The following is a 16,384-nucleotide window of genomic DNA, read 5'->3' as shown; positions in this document are numbered from 1 at the left end:
AATACTTTTCATTTGATACCCATATTATCCCGATCGGTCCACTTTGAATTTTGGGTTTTGGGGATAAGGGGGAGGGTCCTCCCCCTCCTTCCGATATCAAAAATTATAAAGCCTATGTTTCCTTCCAGATCAATCTACACAATCTGTGAACATTTCAAAGTATTCGATTCAGCCGTTTTTGAGTCTATACGGAACAAACAACAATATAAGAAGAAGATTGGGACATATTGTCTCAATCGATCCGCTGGTCCATTTTGTGAGTGTTTTAGTTACTTTACAATATTGAGTTCAGATTCGTTCTCTACTTTCATAGACCTTTCATTTGAATCCCATATTGTCCAGATCGGCCAACATGCCCGTTTGGGTAGGGCGTTCCCCCTAGAAGCTTGACCCCTTAATTGTGTAGTAAATTTGTGTGTTTGGATTACTATAAATTCACAAACAACATTTTGGTTAAATCCTTTCATCCATTTCCGAAATTTGACGTTTTTGAAAAATAAGATAAGGGGGAGAATCCATAGCCGCTGCTTGGCCAAAGAGGAATCTACCCTATAGCAGCAATTTGCCTAGTCGCAATGTTCAGAGACATTAAACACCAGATGGTGTCGTCCTCAATGCGACTGTAAAGCACACACAGGCCTTTCTTAGAGTCCGGATGAGGTTTAAATAGTGGGTGGATTTATAATCATCATGGATGGAGCATATAAAACTATAGGTCTGACACCTGATGCATACAGGCAGTGCATCACATCACGCGGTTAACTGAAAGCTGCAAGCAAGATTTGCTTTATTGCTCTTTTCAAAATGTTGGATTGGGGGTTAATTTTTCAGTCCAACTAAACATTTTTTGCATTGCCATCCACCATAACACAACACCATATACAACTATAGATCTGATATGTATAAAGGCAGTTCATTACACGAGCTTAACTCAAAGCTGCAAGCAATATTTGCCTTTTTTGCTCTTTTCAAAATGTTGGATTTTTTGATCATTTTCCAGTCGAAATAAACATCACAACCCCATTTAAAAAAATACCCTCATTTTTGTCTTCTCTGCTGTGGGGTATAAACAATTCGGCCTAAATGAAATTTTGGCCTCCTTTCTGGTTTTATTGTTCCTTTTTGTTTTTGCTTTTTCATAAATTTTTTTTATATTGCTATCAATGTCAGTGTGTGTGTGTGTATGATTTTTGTTTTGTTCTTGGCCGACCACATTTTGACAAATGAGTTCAGTTTCTTTTGTTTTGTTTTTGTTTATTTTTTTAAATTTGATTAAGAAAAATCTTCGAGTGTATCTTTTCGAGTGAGATCGTTATAAGTCGCGCTATATGACTGTGGTTGTTGTTGTCGCCAAAAACAATAACAACAACAACAACAAGTTATAATATTTATATGCAATGATTTTATCGTTCATAATTTGCTTGGTGTCGGCCGTATGGGTTTTTTATGCTAACATTTCACATTAATTTTGAAACGAAATATTGTTGTTTCTTTTTTTTGGTTTGGTTATTTTGTTCACTGTTTCTCTTCTCCATTTATCGTTAGAAAATATAATTTCTTTGTGGTATTTGAATATTATGATATTAATATTTATGTTTTAAGCATCATTAGGCTACATAAGTAAACTAACATCTTTTGGAGGGGGATAAAATTCGTTTTTTTTATTGAGTGGGATGAGGGGAACACCGGAATAAATAATACATACGAGTGGTGTGTGGGATGAGGGGTACTTTAGGGAGCACCGCAATAATATACGGTGGATGGTAAAGTGTTTTGTATTTATTTGATTGGATTGGTAATAAAAAAATGACATATCATTTGGGTTGTGTAAAGGCAACCGAAGTAATTACAAAATTAAATGGTGGAAGAAAAAAATTAAAGAAAAATATGAATACATTTAAAGAAAACAATAAAAAATATGATCGTCATTTACATACTTCATACAAAGGAAATTGGATATTCACCACCATGGATAAAATAGCCATCCTCTTTTATCACAACTCCACTATCATATCCATAGAAATATGCAAATGGGGCTGGTCTGAACCATATTTGATTCAGGTCCCGCGAACTTTTATACAGGTCACAGTTTCAGGGAAATCGGTCAACAAATTCGCTTTTTATGGGATTAGGACCCTAAATTGGAAGATCAGTCTATATCGAAGTTATATCTAAATACAGTCTGATCTGGACCACATGCTGGTCAGATGACGGAAGGCCTAATATAAGTCACTGTATTAAATTCCAAAGAAATGGGGTAATAAATGCAGCTTTTAAGGGCTTAAGACCCTTAACCAGCAGATCGGTTTATATGACCGCCATATTGGGAAATGTCGGCAGGCCTTAATCAACACACTATTACAAAATTTCAGCGAAATCGGTTAATAATTTCGACTTTTATGGGCTTAGGATCCTAAATCGTCAGATCGGTCTAAATGGCAGCTATATCTAAATAAAGTTCAATCAAACCCATATTTGAGTTCGATGTCGGGAGCTATATCTAAATATTATCCGATCTCGACCATATACTGGTTGGATGGTGGAAGGCTTAATACAAGTCAATTTTTGTAGTTTCAACGAAATCTGGTTATAAATGCAGTTTTTATGGGTTCAAGACCCTCAATCGGCAGATCGGTCTATACGGCAGCTATATCTAAATATTTTCCACTATGGACCATATCTAGGCGGAATGATGGAAGGATTAAAACAACTGTTTCAAGTTTCAGTGAAATCGGAATATAAACGCAGCTTTTAACTGCTTAAGACCCTTAATCGGCAGATCGCTCTATATGGCAGCTATATCTGAATATAGACCGATCTGGACCATATTTGAGTCGGATATCGAGAGGCTTCATTCAACTCACTATTTAAAATTTCACGGAAATCGCATATTAATTGTGGCTTTCATAGGCGTTAGACCCTAAATAAGCATATCGGTCTATATGACAGCTGTATCCAAATCTGGTCCAATCTGATCCATATTTAAGTCGGATATCGGGAAGCATAAATCAACTCACTATTTCTAATATCATGGAAATCGGATAACAATATTTTGTAATGGGCTTAATACTCTAAACCGGCATATCGGTCTATATGGCAGCTATATGTAAAAATTGTCCGATATGGGCTATATTCGGTTTGAATATCGGGCACCCGAGTACAACTTCCTATTTCAAATTTAAGCGAAATCAGACAAAAACTGCTGCTTTTACGGGCTTAAGGACCTAAATCGCCAGATCGGTCTATATGGCAGCTGTATCCAAATATAGTCCAATTTGGTCCATTGAAGAATTTAAGAAGAAATACGAGTCTATGCAAAATTTCAACTCAATGTCTCAATTTTTAAAGACTGTAGCGTGATTACGACTGACGGACGGACATCGTTCAATAGTCTTAGAATATTACGACGATCATATAAATATAAAGGGTGATTTTTTAGCTATCATCTTTTTGGCAACACTAGTTTAAACATCGCACGTATGTTTCCTGTTTTGTTTCACTGTTAAATATCTTCAGTTTCATAATTTAACATGAATCGTCTTACAAACGAACAAAGCTTGCAAATTATTGAATTTAATAATCAAAATGGGTGTTCTGTTAAGAAAATTCATCGCACACGCCTTCCATTCATTGACGGAGCTCATTTTTGCCCAATGGGTATGTTAATAAGCAGAATTATCCATTTTGGAACGAAGATCAGCCAGAAGCATTGCAAGAGCTACCAATGCATGCAGAAAAAGTCACAGTTTGGTGCGGTTTATGGGCTGGTGGCATCATTGGACCGTACTTCTTCAAAGATGATGCGAATCGTAACGAAACTATGAATGGTGAGCGCTATCGTGAGATGATATCCAACTTGTTTGGCCCAAAATGCAACAGCACGACTTGCATGACATATGGTTTCAACAAGACGTGCGCGTAATACGTAAAGCTCTTAAAAAATCGCCCTTTATGTATACTTTGTAGGGTCGGAAATGAATATTTCGATGTGTTGCTGAGTATAAAAAGCGATCCCACACTGAGTGTATCCTATAAGAAGCATTGCGCCTATATAGGTCGCATTTTTCATCGGATTTGGCTACAATTTTGTGCAACGATTTCTCTCATGACTGTCAACTCGCTCATACAAATCTCCTGGTTTTTACGTCCCATCTTCGTTTGAAATATAGAAATTTTGCACGTAGTGTTTCATGATGGCTTTCAACATCCACGGTAGGCATTGTATAATTCGGTTTATAACCTGATATGACTCCCATATAATCGGATCTTCCGTGTAGTCTTTCACGGTCCCTAGAAGCTTCAATTCTGCTCGATTGTGCAGAGTTTAAAGTAAATTTAAGGCAGAATCTATGATGGTGGGTTCCCACGATTCTGCTTGGCCGAAGATACTTGTTGACAATAAGTCAGAAGAATACTAACTGCACTAGATGCTAACTTCCGGTTGGTATGCTGTGATATAAAGACTGATATGGAACTTAGTGTCCCATCATGAATCTTGTGAAGCCCCAATGAAGTGATATTAGGTGACTGTAGTTTGATTCCGAAAAAACCTGGAAAAATATTATACAGTAGAAAGACTCACAGATAAACCATATTGTCGGATATTGAATAGTATATAAATTTTTAATGTATTCATCCAGCAGGTCACAACACCATACAGCATTATAGGTTCAACAACTGTATTATAAAGCCAGAGTAAGGCAAGATGTTCAAACCCCCCATGGAGTTGAGAGCTTTGCGTTTCTAGACAATAAAAGATGGTGCCAGCAATCACGTATTAAGACGTATGCCTTACTAGATTAGAGGCTAACTACCCCATTTCACTATTAGGTATTGGAAGTAAACTTTTTGTCCCAGTCTGACTCTGTTGAAGCCCTAAACGAAAGACACGTCGTTTCCGTGGGTTTGATCTAATGTGCTCGCCAAAGTTTGATCTGGAGGAAGTTTCCTTGTTTTACTCGTTATTTGTAGTACTTAGGTCGCTCCGGTAGATGAGTTGGTAGCATGTTAGGAGTACCAGTGCGGGGTCGTGGGTTCGATTCCCACCAAGGCCTGGTCTGTCGCTATTGTGGTACCACAATGGACTAAAATTATCTAAGTGAGTCTGTTTAAAAATAGACTGCCACTCTTACCTAACCTAACCTTTGATGTACTTTCTTGTTCTCAATTTTAGGTCGCCCTGGTAGCAGATTTAATAGCATGCTAGGAGATCCAGTGCGGGGTCGTGGGTTGGAATTGACACCAGGGCCTGTTCTGTCGCTATTGTCATCTCATCATAAAATTTCTTAAGTGAGTCTTTGTGGAAATAGATTGCCACTCTTACCTAATCTAACCTTTGTTGTACTTTCTTACTCTCAATTTTCGTTTTTATTTCGTGATATCTATTTTTCCTTAAACAACACTACCATCTGCTCATTCCATTAACATTTACAATGTGTTATTCTTATATATATTTTATCTTAGTTATCAATAATAAAAAATAATAAATTAATTAAAACGGAAGCAGTAAAAAGAGTATGGATGCATAAATGTATTTGTTGTTCTTCAATAATGATGCTTTATTATTCAGTACAGCGTTCTTTGTGTGAAGCTTCATAAGAACCAGCTTGAAATTACAGTTCAAGTTTTGATCATTAATATTTAATAATTTTTTTGTTCTTTATTTATTGCAGATATTTATGGTTATTTTATCAAAAATAAATGAAAGATATAATAAATATTAAGGTTATAATTGTTAATTAAGAACGTAAGATGAATTGCATGATAGTCTAGAGAGTATAAGACCATAATTGGGAAGGACAACAAGGTATGATCCACAATGTCAAATGCCTTAGAATGGTGAAGAAGAACAAGGAAATTTATTTTGTCATTCTCCGAATTGACCCTGATCCTCTCAATGACCTCTGCCAAAGAGGTTACGCAGCTGTGGTTAGGACGTTACCCAGACTGTCTCACATATAACAAAGAGTTCTCGTTGACAAAAGACGACATTTGCAAATACAGCAAATTCTCAAAGACCTTTGACAAGTAACAAAGAATCGCAATTGGGGAATATTCTTTGGAATTCTTAGGCAGTGGGATGACCTTAGCATGCTTCCGCACGCTAATGGAATATAACTCGTGGTCAAAATCCTATTGAAAACTAAGGTTACATGAGGAATAAGAAGGGGGAGCAAGAGTCTTACAAATCTAGGATCAAATGCCATCAGATCCGACAGCATTAGACTTTACAGTCGCGACACACTAAAGGACATCGGCGGCACCAATACAGCTGAAGCCAAAACCAGAGTCGTCATAGAGAGAGGGGGAGATATTGAAGCCATAGAAATTGGCATCAACTGGGATCTGTGGGACATTAACAAAGGCATCATTTAGCCCATTGATTTCCAAGTTTGTTGAACATCTTTTAGTATTACTCCCAATTTATATGTCTCGAATAACCTTCCAAATTCTCTTGTAGCCTATTGCAGAAGTTAAGCGTCTGTAATTGTAAACATTTTTGGCTTATCTTAAACAACTTATTGACATGGTCCCTTGCTGAGCGAAAGGCATCATGTAACTCAGGCGTCCTGAAATGTATTCACCTGCGAAGCGACATATTCGTCTGGTGAAAAGCGGAACGAATATCCCGGGAAAACCACGGTTTCGATCTGGCGGACACTTTTCTAGTCTTGAGTGGAACCGTAAGTTTCTGTAGGTCATGAATATTCCTCTGTAGAAAGTCAGTTTGTTCATCGATAGTTTCCCTACGAAATATCAAATCCCAGTCGATAAGCACAGCACTCGAAAGCAAAAAATTATGGTCAGGACTGGCAAAATCTTTATGTGAGTAAGTTTCCCTAGTCCTGGTGAGCTCCAATTCGTTACATAAAAAGATCAAGTCATGGTGCGAAAAACATGAGGCTGACAGTTGGTCGTATAGGAGGACTTTATAAGTGTCACTAACAAAGAACAGATCGAGAAGCATGCTGGAGGATGCAGAAAAATGCGTGGAAATTGTTGAATTGACAGGCAAAAGCCCCAAGGAAGACATTTCAAACGTCAAGCCCGTGGTTATGCAAAATTTGTTTCAAAGTATTTATTACCTTCCCCCAATTTTTGTTTTTATACCCAAAATTTATTCTACAACAAGACTTAATTCCTTAATTTCCCAGCCATAAAAAACCCTAACATCTTAAAAATAACAACAACCTTACAAAGCAAACCACTTACAATGTGTTTGATTATCATAGGCTAGTCGGATGATGATTTTCCCTAACAACCCATGAGCTTTTAAATACCAACCCTAGAAGTTTTGTTTATTTTACATTTTCTCGGGCATGCAGTATGTCGTGTTAACAACGTTTTTGTTTTTTTTTTTCAATATGAATAAACATCAAGAAACTCAACTCTGTCTTGTGGGTTTTGTTTTTTCCTTCATTTTTGTGTTAAACTTCAAAATTCTTCATAACAAATGTTAGTCATTTCATAATATGAGATTAATATGTAAATAATCATGATAAGAATTTAATGCATTAAACTTAAAAATATCCATGTTTCTATATTGATGGCTTGTTGTAATTTTTTATTATTATTATTGTTGTGTTTTTAGTAAGTGAAAATCCAAAGCTTGATTTAAATTTCCGTTTGATTTTTTTATTATTATTATTAATAACATATAAAATTTTGTGTAATTTTTCCTAAACTGGTATTTTATACTCCATTATTATCGTTGATAACGTTTGAAGTTATAGCGTCTTTAGTTCTACCTCCCCTAGCATATATTACTCTCACCCTCAACTAGCATAACTTAACTTAGAGACCTGTTTAAATGATGCCTAGTTGAAAAAATGTATTTTTTTTTTTATGATTTTTATAAGCCAACCAACACCATCTACAGATGAGCGAACAACAGCAACAACCTCAAAAGAAACCAAAAAAATTATGTTTTATGGCTTTTCATTAAAAAGTCGTCCCCAAACCAAAGGCTAAGATAAAAACGCAGACATTATAATTTTAAAATCAAGTTAATAAATTAATTTTGTTTTAAAAACTTTGTTTTTGGGTCGTTCGCTAAGTTCGATTTTAAATTCCTTTTATTTTTTCCACAAGAAAAAACCATATGTGAATCCCTAACGAGCAATATGTAACTACGAATAAATCAAAACTAGTTTCACCCATGGTTTTGCTCTTCTTTATCATTTTCTAGGGCCATTGGTGAAATATATCAACATTGATTTTTGAAAGGTGGTTCCACAAATCATATTCAAGTCAATTTGTTATCATAGGACAATAACAAAATAAAGCCTATGGAATTGACATGTGGCTAATATGAGAAACAGCATAGACTGGTTTTCGAACAAATAATTATGGTAAAATTTCAATTTAAAAAAGGAATATTTCATAAATAAGTAGGTGTAAATAAGATATGAGATGTAAAAATCTGTTTATAGCTGTAATAAGTTTGTCGTTTTCATTAGCTGCCAATATTTTAGTCTAAGTTTCAACTGTCTTCAAGATTTCAGCCATTGTTAATTCTGCATCATCAGTGTCTCTGCTACCAAATCTTTATTAGCTTAACAACTGCGCATGCTTAAGTGCTGCAATATGGTGTGCTTATTGTTTACATTAACAAGAACTAATCCAGAAGCCTAAAAATCTTACTCCAAGTTTTTAGGAATTGTTGCTTCTGCATTATCAGTGTCATTTAAATCTGCATAACAACTATCAAATGCACATGCATAAGTGTTGCCATATGGCTATTGAAGCAAAGATATAAGAGAGACATCAAATGACTCCCGCTTCAATGGTTTTAGTCTAATTTTCAACTGTCTTCAAGATTTCAGCCATTGTTTCTCCTGCATCATCAGTGTCTCTGCTACCAAAATCGTTATTAGCTTAACAACTACTACATGCGCAAGCATAAGTGCAGCAACATGGCTGCGCTTACATCCCCCTTAACTATCTAATCCAGAAGCCTAAAAATCTTAATGCAACTTTTCAGTTATTGTTGCTTCTGCATCATCAGTGTCATTGAAATCTGCATACCAACTATCAAATGCGCATGCATAAGTGGTGCCATATGGCTATTGAAGCAAAGATATAAGAGAGGCATCAAATGACTCCCGCTTCACTGGTTTTAGTCTAAATTTCAACTGTCTTCAAGTTTTCAGTCATTGTTGCTTGTGCATCATCAGTGTCTCTGCTACCAAAATCGTAGTTAGCATAACAGCTACTACATGCACATGCATAAGTGCTGCAATATGGTTGTGCTTACATCCCCCTTAGCCATAACAGAACAAAATTTCAGCTAAATCGGACGAAAATTGCGGCTTCCATGAGCTCAAGAAGTCAAATCGGGAGATCGGTTTAGATAGTACTTAGCTCCGTTGTTGGGAGTCCTAACAAAATACTATGTGCAAAATTTCTGCCAAATCGGACAAATATTGCGGCGTCCAGTGGCTCAGGAAGTCAAATCGGGAGATCGGTTAATATGGGAGCTATATTTGGTTATAGACCGATTTGGACAAACAAAGTTTATAGTTTTCAAATGTTTTTGGTTAATAATGAAGGTATTTAAAAACATTCAAAATATTTGTATATCCATCATAAGATAGGGGGTATATCAAAAACGTCATTCCGTTTGTAACTCAACAGAAGTTGGCTTTGGAAAGTGGTCTAGGCGTAAATCCGTCTAAGAAAGAAGTAGATCTTCTCAGCAGGAGATACAAGTTACCCACAGTAGCACCTGTTTCCTAGGCAAGAGAGAATATTTCATTTACTTAAGGCACAAAGTACCTGGGTCTTTTCAATTTCAGCATTTTGGAAAGGGCAAGAAAGGCAACTCTTGCCCTTTACACCTGCAAGAGAGTCATTGGCAAAAGTTGGGGGTTAAAACAGCATGGGTATATACTGTAGTTGTCAAACCCATAATGCCATATGGTTTTGAGGTCTGGTGGACAACGCTTTAAAAGTCCAACTACTGTTTAATACCCAGTTGGATTCAAAGCATCTCTTGTTTGTGCAACACACTGAGGACTACGCCATCTTATGCATTGACCCAGCAAAAAAATTTGCTGATTTTTCAAAAGCATTTGAAAAGAAATTCAAACCACACAACGCTACCGGTGCACTTACTTCACTGGTAAAATTAAGTCCCATTTAAATGCCCTTCCACTTTATATGCAACTCAGCACATGGAGAAAGAGAAAATCAAAGAGAATCAAATAGAGGATTGAAAGTCATTAACACTCCCATGTTCGTTTAAAATCGTTAAATGTTCTGTCGTTCGTTAAAAATCGTGCCAAATACAACAAAATAATGCTTCCATACAACTATACAACTATGTGTGCGGATAAGGAAGCACCTGCTTACGCTAGAGCACCGAAAATGCGCTAGTTTCAGCACAAACATTTTTTGGTTTTTTTCACTACTACATTTTTTTTTTTCTGAATAATCCATTGCTTTAGAATTATTATATAAACAATTCTCAAAAGTAGCGCTGAATTCAGCGCAAGAAACGATTGCGCTTCATGGTAGAGCTCTAAGTAAGCATACAAAATTTTTAATTGCCTTCAATTTTACAGCTAATGCTTCTGGAAATTCAGACTCGACTTGGACTACTGCCGTGAGGCTAAGGGAGCTTTCATTCTTGGTTCTATGGCGGCTACGGACACTGTGTTGATACAATGCCCGATATTCCAGGACGTTTGTTTCACACATTGCCAGAGCCACTTTTTGATAAAAAGTATTCCTGTTAGAACAGATTGAACAGTACGATATACCTGGTAATAGAAGTTACATAGACTTCTATACGAATGGTTTTAAACTTGATGACCAAGTGGACTTTGGGGTGTACACTGAAGAACTAGGACTGGTAATATCGAAAAGGTTAAATGCGAAGATTCTTGCTCAGACATTAAATCCTAGGAGAACATATTTCTGAATTTAAGTAACGCTCTCGACTGTCGCATATCTTTCAATTAGATAGCTGAAAAGTTACCAAATCATCTGTTCTGGGTGATAGGCTACAGATAAGTCCCAAGAGATTGTAGAGCGGATGAGCTTGCGAGACTAAGAACTAACTTACATATTCCAGGGCAACTGGAATCTGTGAGTTTGCCTCTAGCTACATTTAAGGTAATTTTTCAAGATCAGGGCCGCAGGGTAACAAATGATAGATGTTGACAAAAGGGGGATATGTACCCAATCTAGACTTGAGGAGGTTTACCTTTCAGCTGTCTATGGCTATAACAGACGCCTCAGTCATTGTATCCGTCATAACAAATAACTATCTGATCAGTAAACATGCTGAAAGAAGGAGTTCCAATTTAGGTTCTCATTTCTTTGAGAACTTGGATGCGAATGGTTCAATGCTAGAAACTAGAAGGCATTTTGAGTCTCCTGTTTCTGTGATATCACACTTCTGTTTTATTCCTGGAAATAAGCTCAATAACAACAAACAATATTTCAGCTTCCATCGGTTGGCATTATCAGCTTAAGGAATGAGTTACAATATTCAAACGTCTAACTAACACAACATTTTCTAATGAAATAATCGATTGAGTTCAATTGAAAATAGTCGCCATATAAACCGATCTCGGATCTTGACTTCTTGAGCCTCTAGAGAGGGCAATTCTTTCCCATTTGGCTGAAATTTTGCTCTATGTGCTAAGTATGATCAAAATCGGTCAATCGCCTGATATAACTCCCCTATAAACCGATATCGTTGTTTTTTTTTTAAGAGAAATCGGTTGCAAATTTCCAGTATTTGCTTTCGTTCAACTCTTGATATTACTTTTGTTTTGTGATTCGAATATTTTCCATTATTAGCTTGTCCGAAAGCTTAAGTCTAAATTCTGGTTAGAACATAAACTTTTTTCAACATTGGCCATCTTTAAATTTAATTTTGGCAACATGGACTCGACTTGGGTAGTTCTGGATGGAACTAGTTCATTGGAACTAGTTTATTGGATATAATCCCAATAAGGAACTGTGGGAACTAGTTCCATCTCTTTCTTTTTTATAGTTCCATAGTTCTTTTTAAATTCATGCACACTTTTCTTAGTTCTGGTATTCATATGTATAAATAAAAAAATCCGAATGGAACTAGTTCCATCTCTTCCTTTCTTATAGTTCCATACTTTCTTTTTATTTCATGCACACCTTTCTTAGTATTTGTATTCATATGTATAAATAAAAAAAAATATTTTTGAAAGTTTGAAACAGATTTTCCATGAAGAAAACCGAAAGGGTTATCAAAAATAAAAAAGGAACTAGTTCATCTTATGGAAAGGGGACTAAAAGGATCGATTTCTAAAATGAACTAAAATTCCCACCTCTTTTAAGCTAACATGAATTGAATAGCACTCATTAAAATGAGAGCAGCAGTATTCGTCACGGAGGCCACCGCAGCGCATAGATTAGCATATCCGCCTATGATGCTGAACGCCTGGATTAAAATCCTGGCAGGAACATCAGAAATATTTTCAGCGGTGGAAATTTGGAAACAGCGTTAAAAAGCTCCAAAACAACCTGAAGAAAAGAATATGGAACGTAAAGAATATAAAAAAACTCGACATACAGATTTAATAATTTTGACACATTCTCCCCAAAGAGGTGGAGAGCATGCACTGCGGAATGCTCTTTAAACTCGGCTATAAAAAGGAGGTTCCTTATCATTGAATCGGGCAGCATTCATAGATATGCGAGAAGTTTGCCCCAATTCCTTAATGGGATGTTCATGGGCAAATTTGCATTTTTGCAGTCTTCGCACAGTCTCTTAATGGGATATTCGTAGGGGAATTTGCATTACTTTCTATCATAGCTTTGCGAAATATCGATGTCACTATCGATACTACCGACATTTTATTTTTTATCTATGTATCGGTTGATATTTTTCCTATCGATATTATCGGCAAAGTTAAATTTTTTGCTAAATTTACCAAAACTAAGCGATCCGCAACTGAATGTTTCCTATAAGATACATTTCACCTATAGAGGGCGCAATTTTCTATCGATATTATCGGCAAAGTTAAATTTTTTGCAAAATTTACCAAAACTAAGCGTTTCGCCACAGAATTTATCCTATAAGATACATTTCACCTATAGAGGGCGCAATTTTCTTCCGTTTGATCTAAAGTTTTGTGCAGTGGCACAGAAATGTCTACATACGTTTTCATAAATAGCAGTTATATAAAATGACAGTAACGTAGTTATAATAAGACTTTACACTGAAAATGTTTGCTATTTATAATACTGGGAAACATGGTGAACAATTTATGCAGCAATAGAAATTTGGCAAAAAAAAAGAATTTTTGGTACAAAAAATTCAATGTATTTTTCAGTGGAGTATGTAGACTTTTCTGTGCCACTGTATATGTTCCCCAATTTGGACTTATATTTGAAAAATGCGATCATTTGTAAACCGTTTCTCGCGAAATTTTGCACGAACGACTCTCTTATGATACTCGACATTGCTGTTGAGTTTCATAGAAATTGGTTCAGATTTAGATATAGCTCACATATATTTGTGTGGATCGATTTTCACTTTCAGAGCCTTTGCAAGCGCATTTAAAACCCGATTTTCTCAAAATTTTGCACTATACTTTAGTCTATGGCTTTCGCAATATTTAGGGATTTTCGTCGAAATCGGTCCACATTTCGATAAAGCTGACATGTATATGTTCGTCTGATTTTAGGTAATACTGCACTAATCTGGGGATTTGTGAACCGATCTTTACGAAATTTGCCAAGAAGGTTTATCTTATGATACTTCATATCACTGTAGAATCGAATATAGGAATCGATTCGGATGTAGATGAAACTTCCTGTCTCCCGATTTTCTTTTTCCATTTATCAACCGATCTTCTCAAAATTTTGCTCGGATTTTAGCACAAATTCTTCATTTCAAATTTTAGCAAACTTGTTTTCGAAGACTAGCCTGCTTACCCAATGTAATGCAGGGCATGAAAAGATCGGCTTAATATGTAACATTAATATGTCTTTATTTGATAATTTTAGATTTCCTTCACTCAGTGTAGAATCGAATTTTTGGTAATTGGGAAAACCATCCAAACATAAAGCTAAAATTTTAATAGGTGGGCAAGTTTTGCTGATATGAATCTCACTTCTATCATCCTTGATCATGTCAAAACCATGGTTCTAGAAATAACTTCAAGAAACCGAAAAAGAGTGTCGCCGTGCGTTATGACTTTTTGACTCAGTTCAGGTTCCTTATCACTTAGCTAAAATTTGAAACGGTTGACATCAATTCAATATGAGGGAAGGCAAACTTGTGTTCTCTAATGAATATTCGTAAGAAAAGCGTGATTTAAGCCAGCAGCCGAAAATTATTCACTTAAGGGGTTTCACTCTGCGGTACGCCATTTTTACTCAGCTATAAAATGAGTAGTAACCAAAAACATTGACTCGGACAGCACTTAATGGATAAAGAGAAGTCTCCCCTCTGAGGTTAAATGGAAGCGCAGTTTCAATACCAAAAGAAAAACTTCATATGCCTGTTACTTCAGTCATTGTGTCTGATTTTACCCACCAACGGCCTTTTTTTAAGTTCAAAAAAATTCTTTTTTTTTTTACACCAACACTTTTTCCAAAATCTATTATTCTAACATATGATTTTTCAAAACTTACCTTTTTCCGCACTTTTAGCGCGATCTTTTAATTGTTTAACAATTCCATATTTAACAGTGCCAAATTGTATCATCTTATTAATGGTTTCTTGATGGGTTTCCTTGAAATCACTTCTCATTTCACACAAAACCGTTGAGAAAATATTTTTCATTTAGACAAAAAATGATTTCGAACACGTCTCGCGAACTTGGTTGTTACGAATCGCGAGGCAACAAAAATTGCAAACAATTTACGCCAAAATTAATTGCCCAAATTATATATAAGGGAGTTTAAGGAATTATCACACAAATACACACACGGGGGGGATATAACAGAGTTTCAGTTATGGTCCAAAAAGCAGCATATTTTCAAGGGTTAATTTTTTTTATAAAAAAATTAAAAAAAAATATTTTTTTTTAAAAATTTTTGAAGATTTCTAGCATTTTTAGGGAAATTTGTTTTGTTTTTTTTATACCTATTTTGTAGTAAAATTTGTTTGTACTATATTATTGTTGTATTTCAATTCAAAGGTAGGTATATGTTTGATCATAAATCGAGAATATCCTTTCACTTCACGTTTTCTTCAATAATCGGCTTTGCTTATTGTTGTTGTTCATTGGCCATCCAATTAAGATCTGACTGTTGATTGTCGTTCCCGGTTCACTACAATGTTCACTGAGTGATGTGATTGGCCTGTCTTTTATGCTTTTTGTTTTTGCTTTATTATAATATCCCATTGATTATCATAACATTTTGTTGTCCATATTTATAATGGCTCTAGCGGTTGGTTAACATGAGTACCTATGCATGTATGCATGTATTTGTTAGACCTATATACACTTTATATACTTGTAGTTTCAACTTCACTATTGTTTCGTTTTTTTGTTTATATTTCACTAGTTCTCTGTTCAAAATCTTTCAACTTTTCTTATGTTTTTGGTCTTTTCACAAAACCCGACGGCTTTTTGTTTTTTTTTTTAAATTAATAATTTCTATCATTTGTTTAAATATTTATTTTCCATAGATTATTACTGAACGTATTTAGAATTGAAAACCGTTAGGTGCTGAATACTTTGCTTTCTTTTTTCGTACACTTTCCACCTATTTTTTCGTCTTTGTATCTTCGTACATTTATATTTTGACTTTGCTATGCTATGTGTGTTGCTCGAAATGTGTGTGTTTCACGTCTCTTCTCTGTTTGTGATACGTTCAGCACGCGCGTCAAACTTACACTGACTTCACAAATAATAACAGCCCAACCAAAAAGTCACTCAAACAATTCGTAATATTTTTGTTGCTTGCTTGCTTGCTGCTGTGCCCAGAGCCAATACAACAGTCAGCACTAGCACTCACCATCACCACCATCTCAAATGCGTTCTCATACCTCATCAACTTACTCTTACCCACCAGACACACACACTCACACAAACCCACATCTCAAACACCCATACATAGAGCAAGCAAAAGCCTGCTAGCCCGCAGCAGCAAGAAACAAAAAAAAACATGTTATCATTTCAAATATGAAACATATATCAACATTAATTTTTATGCGCCTTCTCTTTTTTTCTTTTTTCCTTTTAAAGCCCACACTAAAGAGACGGCAAGACAGACAGCCCCACTGGCAGAGCAGACAAGGCTGTAGCAGAGCTCATACATACTAGCACACACATTCAAAATTAAAGCGACAACAACAACAACCTCATTCAAAGCACTGAGCAGAGTTGCTCTCCAACAAACAACAACAAAAAAATGTATAATGTTATGAAAACTCAAA

At 35.7% G+C, this 16,384-nt stretch overlaps 1 protein-coding gene across 3 annotated transcripts in view; it reads right to left on the bottom strand.

Moving 5' to 3' along the window:
• Positions 1 to 15,987, bottom strand: part of LOC106090514 (homeotic protein spalt-major) — a 45,316-nt gene extending 29,329 nt beyond the window's left edge. The window contains exon 1 of one of the 3 annotated variants that reach the window (XR_009397619.1): positions 14,632 to 15,987. Coding sequence is in view for 2 of the 3 variants with exons in the window: in XM_059364830.1 (XP_059220813.1) it covers positions 14,632 to 14,782 (151 nt within the window). In the remaining variant the exon portion in view is untranslated. The remainder of the gene's footprint in view (positions 1 to 14,631) is intronic. The other 2 variants (XM_059364830.1, XM_059364829.1) reach the window with 2 other exon arrangements.
• Between the last annotated feature and the right edge of the window lie 397 nt (positions 15,988 to 16,384).

This window comes from Stomoxys calcitrans, chromosome 3 (genome assembly GCF_963082655.1).
Source record: "Stomoxys calcitrans chromosome 3, idStoCalc2.1, whole genome shotgun sequence".
In the NCBI taxonomy this organism is placed as follows: Eukaryota; Metazoa; Arthropoda; class Insecta; order Diptera; family Muscidae; genus Stomoxys; species Stomoxys calcitrans.
This window is presented reverse-complemented; position numbering and strand designations above follow the sequence as displayed.